This window comes from Ovis aries, chromosome 9 (assembly GCF_016772045.2).
Source record: "Ovis aries strain OAR_USU_Benz2616 breed Rambouillet chromosome 9, ARS-UI_Ramb_v3.0, whole genome shotgun sequence".
NCBI lineage: Eukaryota > Metazoa > Chordata > Mammalia > Artiodactyla > Bovidae > Ovis > Ovis aries.
In genome coordinates, this window is record NC_056062.1 from 61,724,688 (window position 1) to 61,747,922 (window position 23,235).

Consider the following 23,235-nt stretch of genomic DNA (forward strand, 5'->3'; position numbering starts at 1 on the left):
TGTATGGGACACAATTGTGGAACAAAAGTGTTACAGAATGGATTCATGTTATCTGTCTGCCTAGTTGTGTTAAGCAGAAATGAAGACCTTACAGGAAAAGTTCTAAAGAGCACATATTTTTAAAAAATGATTGGTTTTTTCACTTCTGATAATATGTTTTGATAATATGCTCATCTTTTCTCTGAGAAGATGCGAGAATCATTTAGTGAAAAATATTTTGGAGGAAATTACTTCATCCTCAACTCACAGATTCATGAGCCGTACCTCTCTAAAACTCTAATTTTAATCATTTTGTAGTTTGGAAAAGGAAAGATGTTTTTTCTTGTAGCACAAAATTAGCTTCAACTGACTTTCACTAGAGGAAAAACACGCCAAAGTCACCCCACTGAAGAAAAAGAAGTCCAAATGGCTAAGAAATGTTTCTTTAGTTTTTAGCACCTACTATACTTCAAATCCTGTCTTGATCTTCTGTTATGCATTGTTGATCTTTAGAAGTTCAAGAAAAGAAAAAAAAAAACCTCTCGATTCAGTTACTTCATGTTGAATTTTATTTAACAATGAGAGTATCTGAAGATGTGAATTGGTAAAAAGAATGTCATGCTTAATTCGGAATCCCTTATCTGCTTCTAAACCCCCAAAGAGCAGCAGGTATTAATCTTGCTGCATTTGAATAATGTCCCCATTTTATCTATTTTGTCCTACCCCCTTTAAGCACCCATTGAGCTTGCTAGCTTCTCTCCAGCTCAGAAAACCATAGCAACCTCAGTCCGCACTTCTCCAACTCAGGATAGAGTTCAAGTTGTTCCCCTCCAAGCCCTCTGGCCATCATACGCAAGGCAAACCCTGACCACCGACTAGGTGTCCTAAGACTTGCAAGTCCTAGGAAAAGGGCGGGGGAGGGGCCACACACACACACACACACACACACACACACACACACACACACACACACGATCCTCCGCTGTTTAATTGGGAGCGAGAAGGAAAGTAGCAACCGAAAAGGTAAACACTTTTAGAGTTCTTTTGATTGTTCAGGAGAGCATCTTCGAGTGTTTGGGGACTATCGGTTGGGCTGCCCTGCACCGGCCCCCACCTGTCCACCCCCCCACCGCCCCCCGCCACTCCCCAGGGTAGGTCCTTGTCTTTATCACATTATCCCTAAAGCTTGCGGATTTTTCCTCCTTTTCCAGCCCGCACGTTCCCACATGGGGGGTGGGGGAGGAGGAGGGGGGAGAGGCGGGGCGGGAAGGTAGCTGGGTCCCTGCACCGCGCAGCTCTCATTCGCGGCGCTCCGACTCGGGCGAAGTTCTCGCGCAGCCGGCTGGTCGCGGCCGGGGCCGGTCCGGGCGGGCGGGCGGCGGCGGCGGGTACTCAGAGCCGGGCGGGGCGGCGGCGGCGGCGGCGCGGGGACGCGCGCTGTCTCTTTAAGGGAGCTTGGTCTGGGGTGGCGCTTTCCTCCGCGAAGGCTCCTTTGATATTAATAGTGTTGGTGTCTTGAAACTGACGTAATGCGCGGAGACTGAGGTCCTGACAAGCGATAACATTTCTGATAAAGACCCGATCTCACTGCAATCTCAAGCGTCCTCTTTTTTGGTGCTGCTCCTTTCTCCAGACCTCGCGTCCTCTCCATCGCTCTCTCGCCTATTTTTTTTTTTTTTTAAACAAAAAACAACCCCCCCCCCCCTCCCCTCTCCCACCCGGCACCGGGCACATCCTTGCTCTATTTCCTTTCTCTTTCTCTCTCTCTCTCTCTCTTTTTTTATAAGGGGGGGGGAGGGAAGGGAAAGGGGGGGAGGCAGGAAAGACCTTTTCTTCCCCCCCCCTCCAATAATCCAAGATCAACTCTGCAAACAACGAAGACGGTTCATGGCTCTGGCCGCCGCGCCACCATCTTTCGGGCTGCCGAGGGTGTTCTTGACGATTAATCAACAGGTAAGGAGGGGAGGCCCGGGCGGGCCGCGGGGCCGGGGGCCGCGGGGAGCTTGGGGGGCGCTGGAGCCCCTCTGCCAGGCCCGCGGAGCCGCGACGCGAGTGCTGCGCCCGCGCGTGTGTGCGCAAAATGTGGGCGATCGCGAGCGGGGAGCCCTGGGAATTAAAAGTGACTTTCTTTGAAAAAAAAAAAAAAAAAGAGCAGAGGGAGAGTGTGCAGAAAGCCAAGCTCAGGCTTCTCGGGTTTCACATGCATTTTCTTTCTTCCTTTTTTGCGCGTGTGATTTCTTTCTTTCTTTCTTTCTTCCCTTCTGCTCTCCACCCCCCCCCCCCCCCTTTTCGTGGGTCTGAGGCATCTGAGTCTTAGAAACGACAGACTTCAAACTGCAGTAGCCCTTGGAGTCAGGAGGGTCAAGTTCAGCCGCCGGGGAGGAGGAAAAACAAATCCCCATTTGCCAAAAAAAGAAGTTTCAGGCCGGTGCCCCCTCCCCCTCGCAGCCCCACTCCCCCCTCGCTGTCTCTTTCTGGCTGATTTTAATTCTCTCCTACCGGGAGCAGCGGAGGAGCTGGGGGTGGTTGGACCCGAGGGGCCGCCGCCACCGCAAGTTTTCTGGGGCTCCTGACAAGCGGGGAGCAGGTTAGGCACCGGCATGCAGAGTAGTAAGTTGGGCGAACTCGGGAGGGTCGGAAGGGTCTCAGAGAGGGGCCTTCGTGTGGTCCCCCAAAGTGGGAAAACAGCCCAGGACTGGCGCTGTCTTTGAAGAGTTTGCAAAGCCAGGCTTCAAACTTTTTTTCCCCTTAAAGGCCCAGCTGGGCTGGAGGTGGAGGGTGTCGCATCCCTCGGTGCCCCCGCCCCTGCGCGGCTCAGGGCAGCCGGGCCGAGGGGTCTGTGCCCTGTCCGTGCCATGTGGCAGGCCTCGCCGCCGGGGCGCTTCCGTAGGGGCCGAGGAAGGGACAGACTTCCTCTGCGGTGCGGATGATGCGCCCTGGGTCGCGGGTCAGCGGACACTGGCCGGTGATGAAATGCCTGACAGCGGTGGGACATCCAGGCAGCCGGGCGCTTCGCCTTCTGTCCAGTTCCTGTTTGGGTTCTAGAGAGACGCATCTTTGTAAGGCCAAGGCAAACACCGCTGTCCCTTCAAATAACTCCAAGGTTATGAGACCCCATGAATAATTTGAGGGTGAGGCGGCGGTGGGAGCCGTTTGAAGTGCAAAGCTGTTTTTGTGGCTGGGAAAGCTTTTTTTTGTTGTTGTTAGTACCTGTGTGAGCTGGTGGTGTTTCCCCCTTTTCCCCAAGGAAGTCAGTTACTGTTTTATGGCCCCAAGACTCTAAAGCAATTTAAGTTAGAGGGCTAGAGGGACTGGTGGGTTTCAGAGGGAAATCTTGGAGGTAATATTAGATGTTAGGTCTCGCTTTACTTCCTCATATCTTTTTAGGCCTCAGAATTGAGTCTTTGAAAGTTTTTTGAGTGAGAGCGATGAAGCTTAATGATGAATCAAAATTATAGTAGCGTATTCATCCTTATCCTATTTTGGAAATCACGGCTAGAGTTTTAAGTGAGGTAAGTGAAGTGAGAAGCTTAGCGGAGACGTTCAAATCGCAGACCAGTTAGGCCGATTCATTGAACTTTTGGAGATTCATTGAACTTTTGGACATTCATTGAACTTGCGTAAACGCACCAGGTGAACAGGAAAGGGACTGAGAGCGACAGTTAAGTACAAAGGGAAAATACAGATAGGGCCCCGGACGAAATTACCCAAAAATGCTTACTCTAGGCCTGGTCGTTGGCTGAAAATGTGATTGTCCAAAGCAAAAATAAACTAGGAAGCTTCCAACCACTTTTTCGAGTTTTCCAGCTCTTAGGTTAAAACCTATGGATCTTGGCTGGCATCATGTTACTTTTCCTGCTGGTTTTAGGAAAAGTTGATCATTTAGAAAAGCCTGCCAGAGTTAAAAATGCAAGGGGCAGCGAAGAAAAAGTCATGAGGGCGGCCAGTTCTTGACGTGGACAAAATGAGAATGAAAGTTCCTGAGCTCACTGTTGTCAAGTTTCTGACATGCTACTCATTTGCTTAGACCGCTTTCTCAGATATTCCACCGGTTAATATATAAAAGCTAGCTAGCTCTAAAACGGTGTGGGCTTTTTTTCTTTCCCTTCGTATGCCAGGGTTGTGAATAAATACAGGGTTTGTATGGGAAGATGAAGCGTTTCCTGTAAGTTGTGATGCTGACAGGACAGTCTGGAAATGATACCAACATTTGAAGGATTTTTTTTTTTTTTACCTTTAAGTGAAAGTTTATTAATGATGTGCTTAATCTTAACAAGTCAAACATATGGGCCTTAGAGCTTCTCTGTCCTTAGATTTCATAACTTCCTTTTAAAGCTGTACCCTTGAATGGAAACATCTCTAGATCGAGTTGTATACTGGGCCACCAACGTGCTAAAGTTTGATAACGATTTCTGGATATTAGTAATGTGAAAATAAAATTCCTAAAGGGGAAAGAGAGTTTTGGTGCCAGCATTCGGACTTGATTTCTCTAAATGTAAGGCATTCCCGGTCGGTCTTTATTAATACTCTCTTGGCAAAGTATTACTTACCATCGGCGAGCTGATGTTTATGGCTTCCTGATCTATCTGTTATATGTTAGGATTTGTGTGTGCAGAATGCTTTTCCACATGTAGTAACGAAGTCGGACACTCTCCCAATAAACAGTGAAACATAGCAAGTTCCTCACAAAAAAGTTAGTCACTCTTTTGAATTTTAGACGCTTCCAGGGTCTTTGCTGCTTTTTAGATTTGGTCCTTTGTCTCTTAAAGGTAATATTAAAAGAAGAAGAGTGTCATCGTGGCTGGGAAGTTTGGCTTGATTTTAGAGCTCAGTGTTTTGAAGAGTGAGATTTTAAAGGATTTTATAACATCTTCATACTTGCTTAAAAATAGGTTAGAATCCATATGAGAGTGCTAGTCATAAGTGAGTTACACATGGTCCTACCGTATTTTCAGTATTATTTTTACTTTTCTTTTAAGTCACGTACCACTCCTGAGTTTACTCTCATTTCCACAGGGTAGGTCTCGCTACACACAAGGAAATCTTCATTCATAAGGAAAACCTTCAAAGCAGGGAGGTGAATTTATCTGTGGAAAAGCTGCTTTTTAAGATTCTAGTATTTCAGTGATGTTTCTGTTGTTGTTATTATTATTTTTGGTGTGTGTGTGTGTGTGTGTGTGTGCGTATCTTGTGGAGAGAGCTAGCCAGGGAGAAGAAATGCAGAAGAAATATAATTTGCAATTAATGATCTGTACATTTGTGGTAAGTTTTAATAAACTCTTGTCTTATCTTCTTTTTTGAAGTAAATAAACATTATTGAAAGTTTTCAGAGGCTTGCAGCAGATTGTTTTTGAGCTGAAACTTTATTTTGAATTTGCAATTAACACAGATATAGATAACCAGCCTTTAAGTGTTCCTTATAATACATGTGTGTAAGACTTTTTCCCCTTCAGTATCCCTTTGATAATAATAATATAACGGCACTATGCTATTATGTGTATCAGACTTTAATAAAGTTAGGGGCAGGTGTTTATAATTGATTTAAAGGGGAAATTATTATTTTTGCAGTAAGTGATGCACTGAAAATGACTGATGCACATTAAAACATATTCTCATTAAGATAGTCTCTGTGTGTAAAATGCAGCTATTCATTCAACAGGCTGACAACTTTCCACTTGGTATTTGCCTTTGCTTAATTTAGTTTCCGCAGGACAGTCAGTGTGGTAGTTTGCATCTGTTTTTGGCAGGCACAGAAAACTATAAACTCAGACAGTCCTGTCCCAAATATTGCAGCTCACAAGTTACAATCAATTTGATAAAAACAGGCAAGTTTTATGGACTTGCTTTTCTGTTGTTCATCCTTGGTCAAGCTTCCAGGTAACAGAGGTTTCTTTCTCTTCCCCTGTTTTGCTGGTTTTCAGTACTAATAGCCTTGATAACTAATTCTGAGTCTTGTTTACTCATTTAGCTTCCTTATTTATTGCTGATTGAAATTTGGGGAAATTAATGACGGCATGTCTAGACTTGGTTTTACTTTGTCTATCTATGTGATAACTGCGTTCATCTTTTGATCCCACCATAGAGAAAGAACTGAATTCTTTGTTACTAGTCTAGTTATGATTTATGAAATTGGCAGGTCCCCCTTAGATAAAATATGAAGAAACTCTTACAGCCTTTATCAAGTAGAAATTTAGTCTGATTCTCTCATCACAGATAGAGAATACTAATGCACTCTGCAATTTTTATGTTAAAAAAATTGAGGAGACTTTTTAAATTATTTATCTCCTAAAAGCTTTAACCAGTAGGTAAAGGAAATATTTTAAAATACCAAGTGGTGTTTTAGACACTGTTCAGTAGCAAAGAGTTTTGCGGAGGGAATAACCACTTTTAAAAATTTATCCTCGGGTGTTAGTAGGTCCTAGGCTGTTTATTTATATAGGATGTTCTATCACTTACATGTGACCTTTATAAATAATGTCTTTAATGTTGCTATTATGGTAACCTTTAGAGTTGTCCCACCACTCAGTGGTTCTCAGAGTCCTGAAAACTGAATTTGTTGGCTTTTGATTTGGTTCTCTGATGGGTATAATAATGTAGGACTTGGTTTAGGTTAGAAAGAGAGCATTGGGTTTAAGGATACCCCTTTGCTGAATTTACTGAAGGATCTGTGGGTGAAAATGATTTGAATTGTTAAGAGTTAGTTAGATGAATAAGCCTAGATGGTCACTGCAGCTGCGGTAGCTGTTATAGGAGCAATGTCTACTTTTTATCGTTAAACTTTTTTTTTTCTCCTAAGAGCACAAATCCAGGTAGCAAAAAATGAAGATAAAATTATCTATGCCCTTCACATTTGAAGCATCAGTGGAAATCATTTTCTGACTCAAAGCTGTGATTGAAATACAAGTAGCATCGAAATACCCCAAAGAAAGACATGAAAGATAACACTTTCCGTTGCTAAGTACATTTCATTAAAAATGAGAAAGAAAACTTTTAATTTTTAAAATGTTTCTAGCTCTTTAAAAACCTGCAGTAAATACTTTACAAGTGGCTAGACACCTTCCCTGGTGGTTTAGTTTATACAAGCAGGAAACTTTCTCTCCTACTCTTTCTCTCTCTCTTTCTTGTTTTCTTTAAACCAACTGACGTAATGCCAAACTTTGCTTTAAAAGAACAGACAGAAGTAATTGGTAGCTTTTAACTTTTAATAATGTTCTGGATTGGTTTTAGTGGCCAAAATGCCATTTAAAAAAAAAAAAAAGTTCAAGTAAGAACGGGCTTGTGGCCTGAGGAAGAAAGGCTCTGTTGATGCAGTTATTTTTATTCTGTTTTTCAATCTGTTATTAAAAATCTTTCCTGCTGAGCCCTGTTGGATTTCTCCAATTGCTCTCTGTGATGGATGGTGCATTTCAGGTTACCATAACTTAAACAGTTTTTGGGTTTTTGGGGGAGAGCGGGTATTTGTATTGCGTTATTTCTTATTGGGGGGGAGGTGGAGAGTAAAACATTTGTTTTTGTTTAATTTGCGATGAATTAATTAAGATTATCAATGGCGACAGGTCAATGAATATGTTTATGTAAAGAATGCTACACCTGTTAGCAAGAGTCTGAAATGTGGAAGTTTCATTCTGACATTAATCATTTTTATGTGCAGTGGAAGGAAAATAGGTGAAACTTTACAAAAATATATTTTTATATTGAAAGCGTTAATTTTAAGGGTCAGTTTGTGTGGGCGGCTCTTTTTTTTCCCCTCACAATTTTAGGGGATAATTTTTAACCCTGTTATCACACAGTGTTTTTAGTTTCTTTTCTTTTTCTTTTTTTTTTTCTTATAAAATAGTCATTTTCTCTCTTCCTGGCTTGTACAGGCAAACAGAACTTTCTCCAGTTTAGAGTTATCTTGGTGATGTTGGTTGACATCAGGGAAACTTCAGAAGCTAGCAAGTAGGAGAATCTTTTCAGAAGGCAAAAAGATTTGTAGCAGTTTTTCCTTCCTTGGAGAGACACTGCACCCAGAAATGAGGCCCTCCGCCCTATTTGGGGGGTCAGAAGTATCAAAATTTCTGATAAGGATTGTTCGTAAGGTTCAGATCTTACTGGTCACTTGTCTTGGTTTAAATCTTACGATTACCTGTCTTGGACTTCGCTTTTAACCCTAAATTTGTGCTGAGGTTCTATTTGCCCCCTTTTACACAGAATGTGTTTAAAAAATAATGCATACTGAAAATTAGGTATCTCGCAGATACCTTAAAATGTCTTTTAATTTGTAATTACCATTAAAAGCATCTTGTATATTCAGGGAAGTTAAAAGAATTCCCTGCATGAAAATTTGACAGTTTTGATTTACCTTAACGTTTTTCTCAGTTTTTCTTATAACTATAGACTTCAGTTCAGATCAGAAACATTCTTTCTCTGCTAACCACTCCTTACCATAAGGATGTGTCAGGAGAAACCGTAGGAACTTAAACTGTAACTTGTTCACATCAGCAGAGCAAAAGTATCTTAACATGAATCTTGATTTGTTTTATTTTTTACAAAGTTTTCAAATATATCTCTGTCATTACGGTTTTGTTGATTGAATGCTGGTTTATTACTGCAAAACAGAGGTAACAGTAATAAAGTTTTGCAAGAAGGGAAAAAAAAGGCAAAGGGAGGTATTTAGTGCTGCAGTCCTTTAATATCAGTAGTTTGTTTACTGTTCAGTGTTGGGGAGGGGTTGGAGAGGCTTTGTGGAAGACGATACCAAAAAAAAAAAAAAAACCCCATCAATTGCGCATATGATCCCCTCCCCTTAAGCTTTACTTAAACAATATGTTTCGGTTTTGCCTCAAACCATTCCGCACCACTTCTCCAAGAATCCACCACTATCTTCCTTCCTGAGCGATTAAGGATGACACTTTCTGTTATATAATGAACTGCAGTATTGTTTGAACAAAGGTAACATTTTAATTTGTGTAATACTTTGGTTATTAGCAGTAGTATGTCTGTAATGTGAGAGGAAATCTAGCATTATATTTGCAAATGCTTGAAGTATCAGGGTAAGTTTCAATTACTGCTGATATGTGCGCATGCTCTCGCAGGTATGCTTTACGTATGTAGTATATGTGCATGGGTAATACTAAGATACACCTTGAAGGTGGAATCCACTTTGCTAAACAATTAACTCTATACGTTAAACCATGAATCTTTTAAGGCATGACCTACCTTATAAAGTCTTGAAGTTTGAAGTAAGTGGAGTTTAAACATAATAAAGCCATCATGATCACAGTACTTATATCTACACTAAATTTACTAAGGAATTTAAGAAATGACACCAAAAAAACCCCTTATACAAAAATGCCATCTTTCGGTGTATTTTAAGAAATAGTTCTGCAGATAATTTTTTTTTTAAGTCCCAAATTTTTATTGAGAGGAGCAGTTAAGTGACAGTGCTGTTCCTGAATATATCTTTTTATGCAATAGCACTTTATAGTTTACAATTCTGTCATCTTAAAACGTTATGTAGAAATAATATGGAACATGTAAAGACTTCGTACTATGATCCAATGCGTTTTTCCCTAGGGTGATGGATTCCGTGCGTCACCCAAATGTGATGCTATTTGCCAGGCTTGTAATACTGGTTTTGAGGGTTGCTGTATGTTCTATTTCATCAAGCAACACAATACAACAACTTCAGTATCTAGGTAATAGACACAGTCAAAATAAGTTCTGTAAAATGTTCTAAATACTTTTAAGTAAGTCAGAAGTTGACTTATATATTCACTTTATTTAACACAAATAAACAAATGACTGACACCATTAGCTATTTAAGGCTTCTGTAATAGTATTAGAGGGAAATATACAAGGGCCCATACTTTATTTTCTGATTTTTTTCCCTTTATTTGATAGAAGCATGGTTCTCTTATTTGCATTTATAATTGCTTTATCTGTTAATTATTTGTATTCATGATAGTGAGTAGTGTAGGATTATAAAGAATAATAAACATTTGTATTACATGTTTGTGTCCGGCGCTTTAAAAAAAGCATTAATATTTTATTATTAAATTGAGTATTATAGTAACCAAGAATAAACCCAGTATAGGATGATAGATATACCACAAATGCTATTTAGACATTAAGTATATTTTTGCTGTAGAAAAAAAGAAACGAAAAAGATTTTTCTTTCAGAGTTTTTTTCCACTTGAATTTGGATAGAATTTATGAAAATTACAAATCAGCAAATATTTTTACTATAATGTATGTTTCTTGAGTAGATTCTACAGTGTGGCTTTCAGTGAATCTTGTGAATTACTAGTTCTGTTTCTCTGTATAGAAGCATGTATTATATCTGAGATCAGATACATCTATAAATAGTGTAAATATAGACGGCAGAAGTTAGTTTGTGGAATCTGATTTCTCTATTACATGATACACTTCATGTGCAAAGGGACCAAGCATTACTAATCTACTTCAGTTTTTTTTCTTCTGAGCTATGCACAAGTGCAGGGTATGATTTTGTGACTTCACGTTAACTTTGTGCGAGCGTACATGTACATGCACAGAGCTATATTCTCACTCGTATAGAATGTTTTTGCATTACAGGCATCGAATGGAATTTTAACATATTACATATTTTTTGAAATGACTTTAGTCTTTGTAATATCCACTTTAATTACCTAATGCATCCCAACACCTATTTGAGGGTTTATTTAATTAAAATTTTGGTTCTGAACTGGGGGGTAAGATTGGCAAGACAAATTAAAACAAACTTTTACATGTGACTTCTTTGTGATGTCAGTATTCACATATCCTTAGCTATAAAAGATGTAGAAATAAACATATCAGCCTGTTTTATCTCTCAATACTATAATACTAAGAATTTCTGAACATACAAAAATTCCTAAAAGAGATTTTGGCATTTCTTCCTGCTTTACTTTGATACCATGAAATATTTTTGAAAAGAGAATCCAGGTCGTTCTAATTTTTTTAAATACTATTCAACTGATGGAAATTAAGACTGGTGATTTATATATACACACACACACACATATATAATTTCTTATCAGGGCTCGTGTTATTAAAGGTTCTCTATACATTTAAGTCTGATTATTGAACGATTAATAGTTCTTTACCAGTTATTTATAGATATACCCTTGAGACTGTTTAAAATTGTGTATTTTTCTATATTTAGCTGCTAAAATTTCGTTAATTAAATTATAAATTGAAAAACACAACTGATTATGTCTTATACTGTTTTTAACTTACTATTGGAAGTACAGTGTATTTTTTTTTAAAGATTATTGCAAATTTTACTCCTCAGTTTTGCAAACTTAGGTACATTTTAGAAGCTAACTTTAGGTATAAGTGGCCAGTGTAAGCAATTACACATTTAAGTAATTATGGGTTAATATGAAACCTCATTTTCTGTAATTTATAAGCAGATAGTAAGGAGATGTTTCTCTTTTGCATTTAGAACGAATTTGCTTTACATTCATTGGATGCAAGATGTAGTAAATTACTTTAAGAAACTCGATGTCATCTAAACCTCAATCACAATAAACTGTTTATTTTACTCTCTGTCCCATCAGTGTTTACTCTACTTTGAAATGTCCCGTTCTTAAAGACAATTTATGTTGTTGAAAGAGTGCCCTCATTATTTACATTTTACTTTTTCTTTGTACTTTGATAAGCTTTAAGTAAGAAAGCTGTCGCTCAAGATTTCAAGCCAATAGTAAAAATCATAAAGTACACATTTTATGTGTAAATGTTTGTGCATGATTTTGCATGTTCACTTTGTCAGACATTTAACTCTTTACCGTTCCGCATATTTGTGTACACGCTGACACACCTGTCTTGTACTTGTTACTCCTAGCATAGTTCAGTAAATCATCATTAACATTTACTTAGGTGGGTACATGCTCGTCTCACTGCCTGAATAATTCCACTGGCAATGATAAAAATTAAGAAGTGAGACCAACGATGATTAGAAATGGAAAACAGAGTAGTAGATACTGGTGTAAGCAGATGTCCCTTCTTTTTGTTTTTCCCATTTTTGGTTCCTATTTAGAACGATTTGTAAGTATGTATATACTTACAAACAGAACAGAAGGGGGACTTGGATACTGCACAAGACCGTTATAACATAAGGAACTGTTGCTGTGGATGGCTTTACTTATTGATATGTTTTTGACATGGAAGACTCTGACCTCGTTGCCTATGGTACTTGGGAAAGTTCGAGCAAGCCCACTGGGGCCCCACTCACCAGTCCCGGCTTTGCGTGACATAAAGCATCCTCCAGCTTCTGGTGTGCTACTGTGCTGTTTCCCTTCAGGAGTGGAGGCCCAGTAAGTTAATCTGGCATTTGAAAGCAGAACTAGAATTTTTTCCTTTTTGAAAATCCTCTGGATGGTTTACAGAGGAGTAAGCAGAGATCACGGGTAGCGTGATGTTGTTCATCTCAGGTTGCTAAAGAAAATTATGCTGAGAGCAAGCATGCTTCCTCTGAATTTTTCTGCTATGGTTTATTACCATTTTTTTTTGTTTGTTTTTTTCCTCTTTAGGATCGAATATTTCAGGTTTTGGAGGAATAAAGATTTCTCCTTTCAGTGAAAAAAATGAGCCAATTCTAGGGTCTTTGCTTCTATTCTTTATAATATTTATATTTTGGGGAGGGAGCTGCATAAAAAACAGAGGTTTATATACTGTAAACTAATAATTTGATTTTCTTGTTTGCTCTTGAGCAGGCCTTTGCCATTCCATTTCTATGAGGAAATACATCCAATGAAATTGAATAAAGTTTTGGTGTAATTTTTCAACAATTGTAATCACCAACTGTGACATATTTCTGGCAAATAAATAAGGCAGTTTAGTTACTCAGTGCTTCTACCCAGCTATGTATTCCAAGTTTATAAATATGAATTTGATCGTTTGATCATGGATGATTCTTGAAATGAATGTATCTTGATTCAGGGAAGAGAGTACTTAAATTATGCTCACCATCAATATGCTTTAGATTTGCAAGAAATAGATTGCCAAGCATCATGCTTTCAGCCCTTTGATATCTTTAGTAAAGAGTTTTACTTGTTTATGGTAGCTTATATTTAATAACATCATGCATAGACTGTTTAACATATTTGTGCCTTGAGCTGAAGTGAAGTTCAATAAATGACTGTATTTCCATCAGGGTTTGGAGGGTAATGAAGTGTTAGTAGCCATCTACTAAAAATGGTTCTGAGATTTGAAATTTGTAACTGATTTTTAGGAACCGTGGCACAAATATGATAATAGGTAGAAATATTCAGTGATCACCTTTTATAAAGTTAGTTCTGTCTTTCATGTCTAGGAAAATAGAGCAGTGAATATTTGCTTTCTGTATGTTTTGTCTCCAAGCAGAGGAAACTGACAGTTTTATGTTTTAAGTGCTGAAAGTTGTTCTTGGCTATGCAGCCCCTGAGTTAATCACTGAGATGTTAACTTGATTTTTTTTTTGTCTTCAAAAAGTTTTCAAATTTAAAAACGAAATATGCTTCCATTATTTTCAAATTGACATCCTGCATTCTGGATTGGTTTTTAGAGAAATATTTTCCAAATTCTCTTGGATTGCTTGTAAGTTTGAAATATTGAGTTTTGTTTTTTTAAGCCTTTCAGAAAGGAGAGGAAATACTTTATCTTTTTAGAGTTTTCTACTTATAGAACACTTTTTATCTCCCATAAAGTGCAAATTAATTTTGCATTCATTTTTTATTCTTGTATGTGTGTGTTATCTTTTCAGAAACTCATTTTGAGGGCATCAGAAATTGAGCTTCCCTGCCATACCTTCCTGTGATAAGATATTTTGGTCATTTCTAAGGAGTCGCTATGTAGAAATCCTTTCTTATGCCATTTGCATGCTGTTATTTTTACTTCAAACAGGAGTGGTATCTGAAAATCATATATTTATTCTTTGAGGTTAGTTGCCAAAATTATGAACCGTGTAAAATAACATGATATTTAGTTGTTTCTCAGTTATATCCTTAGGCAATTTGTATCAAAAATTTTGGTTGAAGGAGAAAGAAGAAGAATATTTAAACAACTTTGAAATAGTGTTAAGATAGTCTACAGAATTTTTCAAAATTCGTAAGAAAATGTGAAATATTTTCAAATGTGCAGGTTTAAAATTCAACTGTGTATACAGTGAAGACTTTGACCTGATATATTTTACTGTAGAAATGTTTAGTATAAAGTGAAATGTCTCTGGTGTTGCCTGTATTTTATTTATTTATTTATTTTTGCAGGCTGCTTTGCTTAAAATGATTGGCATCCTTATAGTTTTGTGTAAACCAAATAAGGCTGCTACCCTAAAGAAGCAACGGCTTTGCACATTCATCTTACAGACTATTTTGAAATACTTTCATTTGGAGCAAGTGCATCAAGCCCTAAGAAATAGATACCAAATTGCAAACTAGTAACCAGAACACATCACCGGACTAATCCCTGAATGTGGAATTGACTCTCAGAAAGGACATTATTTCCATTCCAGTCCCGTGTGTTTAACAGTATTTTGGTGTCTCCGCTGGTAGAAATGTGGACGTTTCAACTAACCACCTCCTTGTTTTGATTCCCGTGATGTCAGGCAAACGTTTTTCTAAAACTTTTGGCCTGGTGTAATCAAAACGTGTTGTGAAATTAGGCTAATTTGATGATTTCAGATCATACTTAATGTTATTTTGAAAAGATACTTTAAAAAAAAATTACCTGTTTGGAATATGGTGAAAGATCCTGGACAGTGTTTTTAGATTTAGTTCAAAGCCTCGAGCTATAGATAAGGAAGGACAAAATTCTACAAAAGTTCTTTCCTAATGTAGGAGAAAACATGGCCTTTTTGCATAAACACTTGTGTAGAAATAGCTGGTCAAATTTATTTTGACAAAAGATGAGTGTATAAAATTGGAGCAAACTTTGTGAACCCGACAGTATGTGTACATTTTAGCTTATTATGTTCCATCGATAAAACCATGTACACAGGGAAACTAAGGGGAGAATAAATTTCATCTCCTGTCTGAGGTTAGATGTAGAGTGAAGTGCTTAGTCAGAGAATTTTCTTGGGGCGCTGCCCCTGTCTCCTTGACTGGTGGATACATTTCATCATGTGCACGAGTGTGCGATGTTGCACACTTGTGCACTGGTGGATCTACTCTTGAGAATCTTTTAATATTTTTTTGTTGAGGAAGAGTAGACCCTGGCCAATGAAACATTTCTTTCTTCAATGGCTGGATTTTCCTTGAATGGTCTGTCTTATATCTGATGTTCAAGTTTAAATTTTGTTTCTTTGTTTTTCTTTAATTCAGGTATTGGTCAAAGTAACCATTTGGTCCTGTTTTGAGTGATAGACAAGACATGAGATCTATCCATTCTAACAGACTCATTTTATAATTGAGAAAACTGACAGTCAAGTGGATTTTCCATGGTTACATGGCTAGTTAAATAAAAGACTAAACTAGAATTGCCATCTGATCAGCATCCTCATTTATACGTAGCACACTAGACAGTTTTGATATTTGTTGAGGAAACCTGCCTAATATTTTCTATGCATTCATCTTTCTTTTTCTTTTGTGATGGTGGGAGAATAGAATAGCACATTAATGTGCATTGGGAAATTGATGATCATATAATGTCAGTTAGCATATTCCATATCGACGCTTCCTTGATGGCTCAGTGGTAAAGAATCCACCTTCTAGTGAAGGAGACAGGGATTCGATCACTGGGTCTGGAAGATTCCCTGGAGAAGGAAGTGGTAACCCCCTCCAGTATTCTTGCCTGGGATATTCCATGGATAGAGGGACCTGGTGGGCTGTAGATCATGGGAGTTGCAAAAGAGTCGGACATGACAGTGACTAAATGGCAGCGACACAGCCTATATTATTTCTGTATTAATATCTATGAAGATACGAGAATCAAATATTTAGTCTAGAAATTACTGTGAAAAGTTAAAATGTTACAGCAGAAAATCTAGGCTTGATGGTTCTTTCAAACCCCTGACAAGAGGTGTCTCTTTGTGTTCATGTATAGAAAACCCAGTTGGTACTGAAGAATTGGTTATGAATTAATCATTAACAAGAACGTACTTTGTATTATTGTTCTCCCCTTAAAATACCTCCAACATTTATCTATTTTGAGACCATTTTTTTAAAAAGCAACCCATTGGAATTAAGGATTTTTTTTATCTTCTAAGAAACTGGGAGACTGGACATTTCAGTATTTGTAACACCCACAAGCCCCTTGGCAGGTTGAAAACTACAGAAACATCTGTGAGATTAGGCCTGAAATGTGCAATTAGTTATTAAAATGTGGTTGAGAAACCATTTGTGGCATTTTACATAATCTCCTCAGCATTTATAAAAACAAATTAACAAAAGAATAATGAAAGAATCTCATTTATTTTAAATGCTTTTCTTATTAATCCTGTCTTTTGAATGATAAATTTCGGCCTACATGTAGGGAAAAGTAAATATTTTAAAATATAAATTTAATTTATATTTTTAGGCATTTTTTTAACATTCTATTTTAATCTGTGACCCCACTCAATATGGATGCAGTTAACATTTGTTTACTGATTATTGTTGAGCTAATTTTAATCATTTAATCTGTTGCATTGGAAAAAACAGGGGGAAAAAATGTCTTTTTTAGACATCTGAGGTATTTTATGTAATTCCTTGTTTCTTTTTATCTTTCAATCCTAATAGTTATATTTATAATTTAAAGTGTTAATGCAACTCCCTCTTGAGTGAAATTTGTGATTTATACTTCCCTCCATGCCATCATTTCCATTTCTGTTTTAAAGAATTGTGATGAATGCCTTGCAGACAAGTATTGGACCCAGCACATTCCCAGACTCTTTCAGAGTGGCTTCAGAAGGCAGAAAAAGTTGTGTCTGCCCCTGGAAATGGGCTGGTTTGGTACAGGGTCTGTATTTGTACCTGAGTGTTGAGCTGCAATGTGAAGATACCTGTTGGTCTCGCTTTTGTTTGTCTGTATTTTCCTCCGTTTCTTAGCCAGAGGGCAGATTTTTTTTTTCTTTTTTTCCCTTAAAATATGGTGGTTTTGTTTCTTTAGTGTTTCATTCAGGTGAAAATCCTGTATAAATGGCTGTGCACAGTTATTCCTTTAAAAGGGTATAGTTTGCTTGTGGAAAATTATATCAATCAGTTAGAAATAATTAAGTCAGAGAGTAATGGAATGATCTTTTAACATTAAAAAGCAATTCTTCTAAAATGGGTTAAGGAGCCATTTAAACTGTTACACTGATCATCCTACATGAAATCTCTTTTTTGGTATAGTGAGCATACAAAACAGAGAAAGGCTGAAAACTTCCATTATTATTATATAAATAGGATTTTTCTCCTTCTCTTCCTCTGGCTATTATCTCTTTATATAATTTTGGGGGAGGCCTGACTGTTAAATATCCAGTGTATACCTAATCAAACCATAGGAAACGCTATCAGTACCTATCTTGCCCTAGCCTTTCTTAATGATTTTCTTGATGTTATTTTTGGAATTTATTTTTCTACTTGATTCTCTCCCTATATTCCAAGTATCTATTTTTCTCCTTTGACTTTAGGAGATTGGAACTTTATCCCTGTGCTCTTGGCATTGCTGATCAAAATAAATTTAAAGTGGCTCTTACTCTGAGCTTTGTTTATCAGAAAGTACTTTTTTGTTGGCTTTTAAAACATATCAAATCCAGATAAGATTTAAATAAGATGAGGTTTTTTTTTAAATTTCATTCTTTTCTTTCCACTTATTAAGGGATTTGCTTTCCTGATAAAACAGTATACAATTAATTTTATTTGATTCTCCCTGAATCAAAACTATTCTCCCTGAATATATTCAGCTTCCTTTTGGTAAATGCCTTCTCAAACAATGTTAAAACATTATTATGCTTGTTCTCATAGCACATCTTGTGAACAAAAAGTATCCTGGATATTTTATAGAAGGTTTTACGTGGCGTTTATCTTGAGCTCATTTGGATTATAATCCAACTGCAGTTGTTTAGAGTGTTCTCGAAATCTCAGAAAAGTTCATTTGCGATTGTGTAGCTAATATATGGTTACTGAAGCTGAGAGATAGGTTATGGTTTAAGCAGTGGATTGATTTTAGGGAAAAGTTGGCAGATGATATAGTTCCCTTGACAGTTTTGGAAAAAAACACAAGGTAAAATGAAACAAAAGGCTACTTTTCATTTATTTCCAGATGGATTTCATCTTGTACTTGGCATGGCACAAAGTCAAAATGTTGCTCTTTGAGATTTATTAATTAGAATGTTTCTAAGCCAGATATGGAATCCAGTCTCCCTTTTTCAGATAAAGGTAAACCTACTCAGATGTAAAAATAACTTTCGAGTGGGGAAAATATCGGGAGCCTAAATCTGAGGCTTTTTTCATGTACATCTCCATTTCTTAACTAAATGCACTCTGCCAGGATGACTCCGTTTGTGGACACCGCTGTATTGAGGACACCAGTGACCTTGTGGCAGCCAGGCCCAATGGTCTTTCCATCTGACTGCACGTCTTAAATGAATCGGATACTGCCAACCATTCTCTTGAGTATCTCTCTTGGCCTGGCTTAAGGGGCGCTGCATCCCTGCTGCACTTGTTCCAGTCTGTCCTTGACTTTCCTCCTAAGTGCTGCAATTTTCCTTGAGGATTGTATGCTTGCACCTTTTGATCCAAATGAAATCACTCCAGGGTTTCACCTCTAGAACTGAGTTGGTTATTACAGTATTATTGTTGTTGTTTAGTTGCTCAGTCTTTTCTGACTCTTTGTGACCCCGTGGACTGCAGCCCGCCAGGCTCCTCTGTCCGTGGAATTTCCCAGGCAAGAATACTGCAGCGTGTTGCCATTTCCTTATCGGGGGATCTTCCCAACCGAGGGACTGAAGCTGTGTCTTCTGCACTGGCAAACGGATTCTTTACCTGAGCCACATTGCTGGCCTTCAAGTGCATAGGTCCTTGTTTATGAATCTGTTCGTCATCCTTAGCTTGGTATGTGGGACCCTAAACTCTGCTCCCAGTTTACCAGTTCCATCTTTACAGTACCATGTGTTCTATCCTTAAAGTAGTATTGAGTTCCAGAACTTTCCCCAACCTACCTTCCTTCATGCTCTCCCCTCTCTGAAATACCTTTGTTTTATCCAGTCTTACTTATAGGAATTCTACTTATTCTTCAAATGGTAACTTCTGTATTTCTTTTTCCTGAAGCCTTTCATTTCTACTCACTGAGATTTAAACACCCTGGCCCTGTGCTTTCACTTATTTATGGCTCTAGTAGAGCCCATACCAGAATCACTTGGCCATTGCAAGTGTGAGGAGAATAAAAGCACACCCAGCTTATTTCTATTCTTTATACAGTGTCTTGGATACAGTGGTTTCTCAAAAGTGTTGCATTAAATTGGCACTGAAGAGGAGAATACTTTGGCCAGAAGAGCGTAAGGCTTTTAGATGTTGAGAAAATTGTGAAATTGGGTTGTCAGGTTTCACAGAGGAGAAGGATTATCTGATGTTGCATAATTAATAAACATTTTTGAAGTCTACCCTAATGTATTGTTCTTAAAATGTCATACGACTGGTTACAACTTATGTTATATTTTGCAATGTGCTTTCAAGTTCTGCCTTTTGCTGATTAATGTCCTTGAACCAAGTGTGACGGCGTCAGTGAAAATGAGATGAAGGGAGGCCCATGTACATTTTGCAAACTATACAAAAATGAAAAACCAGACCACCTTGTTGTGCTTTATTGACATTGCAGTTGAAGTGCTGTGAAGTAGTCAAAGATGCAAAGTGATAAATGATGTGCCTGTAACGCACATATGTTTAACTAGGAAAATGGTCTGCTGCTGCTGCTGCTAAGTCACTTCAGTCGTGTCCGACTCTGTGTGACCCCATAGACGGCAGCCCACTAGGCTCCTCTGTCCTGGGACTAAATGGTATAGATGACCTTATTTGCAAAGCAGAAATAGAGACACCGACATAGAGAACAAATGTATGGATGCCAAGGGGGAAAGGGTTGCCTTGGGAGGAATTGGGAGATGGGATTGATACATATATACTGTTGATACTATGCATAAAATAGACAATTGAAGGGAACTACTGTATAGCACAGGGAACTCCACTTAGTGCTCTGGGGTGTCTTAAATGGGAGGAAAATCCAAAAGGGAGGGGATATATGTTTATGGATGGCTGATTCATTTTGCTGTGCAGTAGAAGCTAACACAACATTGTAGAGCAACTGTGCTCCAAAAAATTTAATTAAACAATGATAGAAGAAATGAAAAATGTATATAAGGGGGAAAAATCCCAATGTGAGAGATAACATTAGGCTTTAAGGTCGTGAGTCAGAAATATATAGTTTTAACTTCTGTATGTTGAATATTTGTCTGCCGAAATGTTATGTTCCGATGTTTGTGGTTTATGTACTGGCTTCACGGTGAAAGTTACATGTAAGTGGTTGATGTCTGAATGTTAAGGGAGCAAGAATGATTTAAACTTTAGGAAGGTCTAACAAGGATATTGATGAATAGGGTTTGTCAGGAGCTGAGCAGAGCCGTAAGTAATGCAGCCTGGGGCAGCTCAGGTTTATGGCAATGAGAGGATATTGGACCCTTCTTTGCTTTTTCATATCCATGCCTCCTTGAGAGATGGCCAGTAAAGTGGTAACTGAATAATAGAAGCTGAGATGTTTCTTATGTTGAAACAAGAATGTCTGAGACTTCTTTGAATGCTTCATTTTTACTAATCACTTTAACTTCATCTTAAAAGCCAAGCAACAATTTTTGAAGCCTTTTTTTTTTTTAAGACCATATCTTTGGCCTTCTCTCTGTAGTTTTTTTTTTTTTTTACTAAAAAACTTTCTTTTATCTGAGAATTGGGAAGTCCCTTTGATTTCATATGTGAATCTGTTAAGCACTTAAATATTATTTTAAACAATTCTGGGAAATTGTTAAGGCTTGCTATTATTGTGTATTCCCAAATCTGTATGGACCCAGAACCATGAAGGAGAAATCAAGGAGAGGATCTATGTAGTGAATTTCTTTACTTCTAGGACAGCTCATTACTTGTAGGACTGGTATATGTCTATTTCTTCCTTCATAACAAAACATGCCGAAGCTCCCTAGAGACCTTAGCTAATTGCATCTTTCAAACATAGTTTTCTGATGTCACCTTGTGTCTATCAGCAACTTTAAAAATCTTTTGAAGGAGATAGTTGGAGTTTATCTGTGTGAAATTTACAATAGTTAAGTGACAGGAGAGAGCATTTCCTAACTAGAAAGAGTGCATTCTAGTTAATGAGTAGGGACCTTTAAATCTTCTGTACTTTTCCACAACTGAAGGGGTGCATATTTTTGGTTGGAAGTGAGTAGGCGAAATTTAGTCCTGCTGTTCTGGTAGTCTTGATGGCTTAGAAATCTCTTTATTGTAGTTTCATAATCCCTGACATGACTGTCCAGCTCTCGTGTCTGCTAAATACAGAAATAGAGGAAGGAAATGTATGTTTTGGCTCCTTTAAAATGGAGCTTATCAGACTCTATGTAGGAGGAGTAGACTTTGTTGAAGATGCGTCTATTTGCCAGCTGGTTAGCATGTGCACCGGGCGAGTTTCCTGTCTGCTAAAGCTGTGTGCTGCCCTTCAGTGATGGGAAGGAGCACATTATTAAATGGGTCGTCGTGTTTTCACTTGTGAAAATCAGGGTGCAGAGGGCATGCAAACTTTGGCCAGAGGCTGGCCACAGTTTGCATAGAAATGAGCGACCTGGAGCCACAACTGATGTGGTGGATGCCTGGTGAGCACTGATCACTAAAAAAATAAATGAGAGCCACTCCCAGCCAGAGGTGAGCTAACTTTGGCCTGGGAAAGGCTGCATCCTAAGAGGTTAGTGTTTCGTGAGGGGCCACCTGCAAATGATGATAATGGTTCACAGTTGTGGAGCACTGGGCTGGAGTGGCTTGTCTCCTCCTGAGACAGGAACTGCTGTCATCCCCATTTCCCAGGGAAATTTAATCAGTTGCGTAGCCCACAAACAAGGAGCAGTCAGGATTTGAACCCAGGCAGTCTGGCTGAACCACTCAGGCTTGGTCAGTTCTACTGTATTTCTCATCGAGGGGGAGAAAGGGATTTGAGAAACCCGAGGTGACTGTCCTCTTAAAACCGTTCCGTTCGGCTTTCTTCTTAAGCTCTAATCTACCTTTATTCATTGTTGGAGAGATAAAACCATCGCCTGTATACATAAGACATTTTAAGTCTAGCTTTCGTCATAATTCATGTTCAGCTTGTATTTTTTCTATAGCGAGACTGTAATCTCCTGTTAAAAAAGTCTATATTAGTCTAAGTGACTGCCTCTTCTTGGCTCCATTACAGTAAAAAGGCTGTGATCAGCAAACTCTTGTAAGGGGAAGTTGTTGAATGACATGGGGCTGCAGTGCTGTCCTGGTAATCCTCTGGGCTTTGTGTTTCTTAAATTATTTGCACTCCTGGGTAACTGCCCCAGCTCCAAATGGGGTCTTGACAGCCTGGCTTTCTGACTCGGCTTCTGTTTGTTAAAAACACAGAAAAATCAAAGGTTGGATTGGGTGGGACATACAGATAAACAAACAAAACCTTTTGTCATCTAAATATTAGCTGATTTGTCTCTGTTGGATTAATAATAATAAAAAAGGAATTTCTACTTTATGAATGAACTTTAAAGCCCCAGTGTGTTTTGGTGGTTAGTAACGGTCCCAGAACTAAAAGCCAAGAGTAAAATTGCCTTTTCATTTCGAAGGAGAACTAAAAAATCCGAACCGCAGGTCAGTCACAGGACCAGGATTCCATTTTCCTGTTAAGGGCTTCTCAGAAACCGCCAGAGTTGGTTGTCTGGGAAGGAGGCGGCTTGCTTTCGGGGGCCCCTGCCTTTGAAGCTGCAGCTACCGACCCGAGCTTTGTGTGTGAATCGGTGGCGCTCGCTGTCGCCTGCGCCCCGGGGCCGCGGCGGCCACGCGTGCTCCGCACCGGGCTGGTGGCGTGCTGTCGCAGGAAGTCCTGCGGAAGCTGCCGCGCTCGCCGCCTGGCTTCCTCGGCCCCCCGCCGGGTGCGCCGAGCTCCCCGCCCCGGTACCCGCGTCCCGCCCGGCCCGGCCTCCCGTCCCTCCGCCTGTCTGCATCGCCCGCGTCTCTGCCCTTCTCCCCACTTCCCAACTCGGTTTCCTCTCTCCACTAACTCTCTTTCTCCCTTCTTGGCTTCTCCCCTGCTTCCTCTTCGGCTTGCCCTTTT

General features: G+C 38.9%; 1 protein-coding gene across 3 annotated transcripts in view; it reads left to right on the forward strand.

The window, feature by feature from the left end:
• Nucleotides 1-1,479: 1,479 nt before the first annotated feature.
• The window catches only part of TRPS1 (transcriptional repressor GATA binding 1), a 279,202-nt gene continuing 257,446 nt past the window's right edge, over nt 1,480-23,235 (forward strand). For 2 of the 3 annotated variants that reach the window (XM_027973086.3, XM_042254375.2), the window contains exon 1: nt 1,480-1,932. Coding sequence is in view for 1 of the 3 variants with exons in the window: in XM_060393462.1 (XP_060249445.1) it covers nt 2,580-2,589 (10 nt within the window). In the remaining 2 variants the exon portion in view is untranslated. Of the gene's footprint in view, nt 1,933-2,459; nt 2,590-23,235 lie in introns of those variants that run through there. The other variant, XM_060393462.1, reaches the window with a different exon arrangement.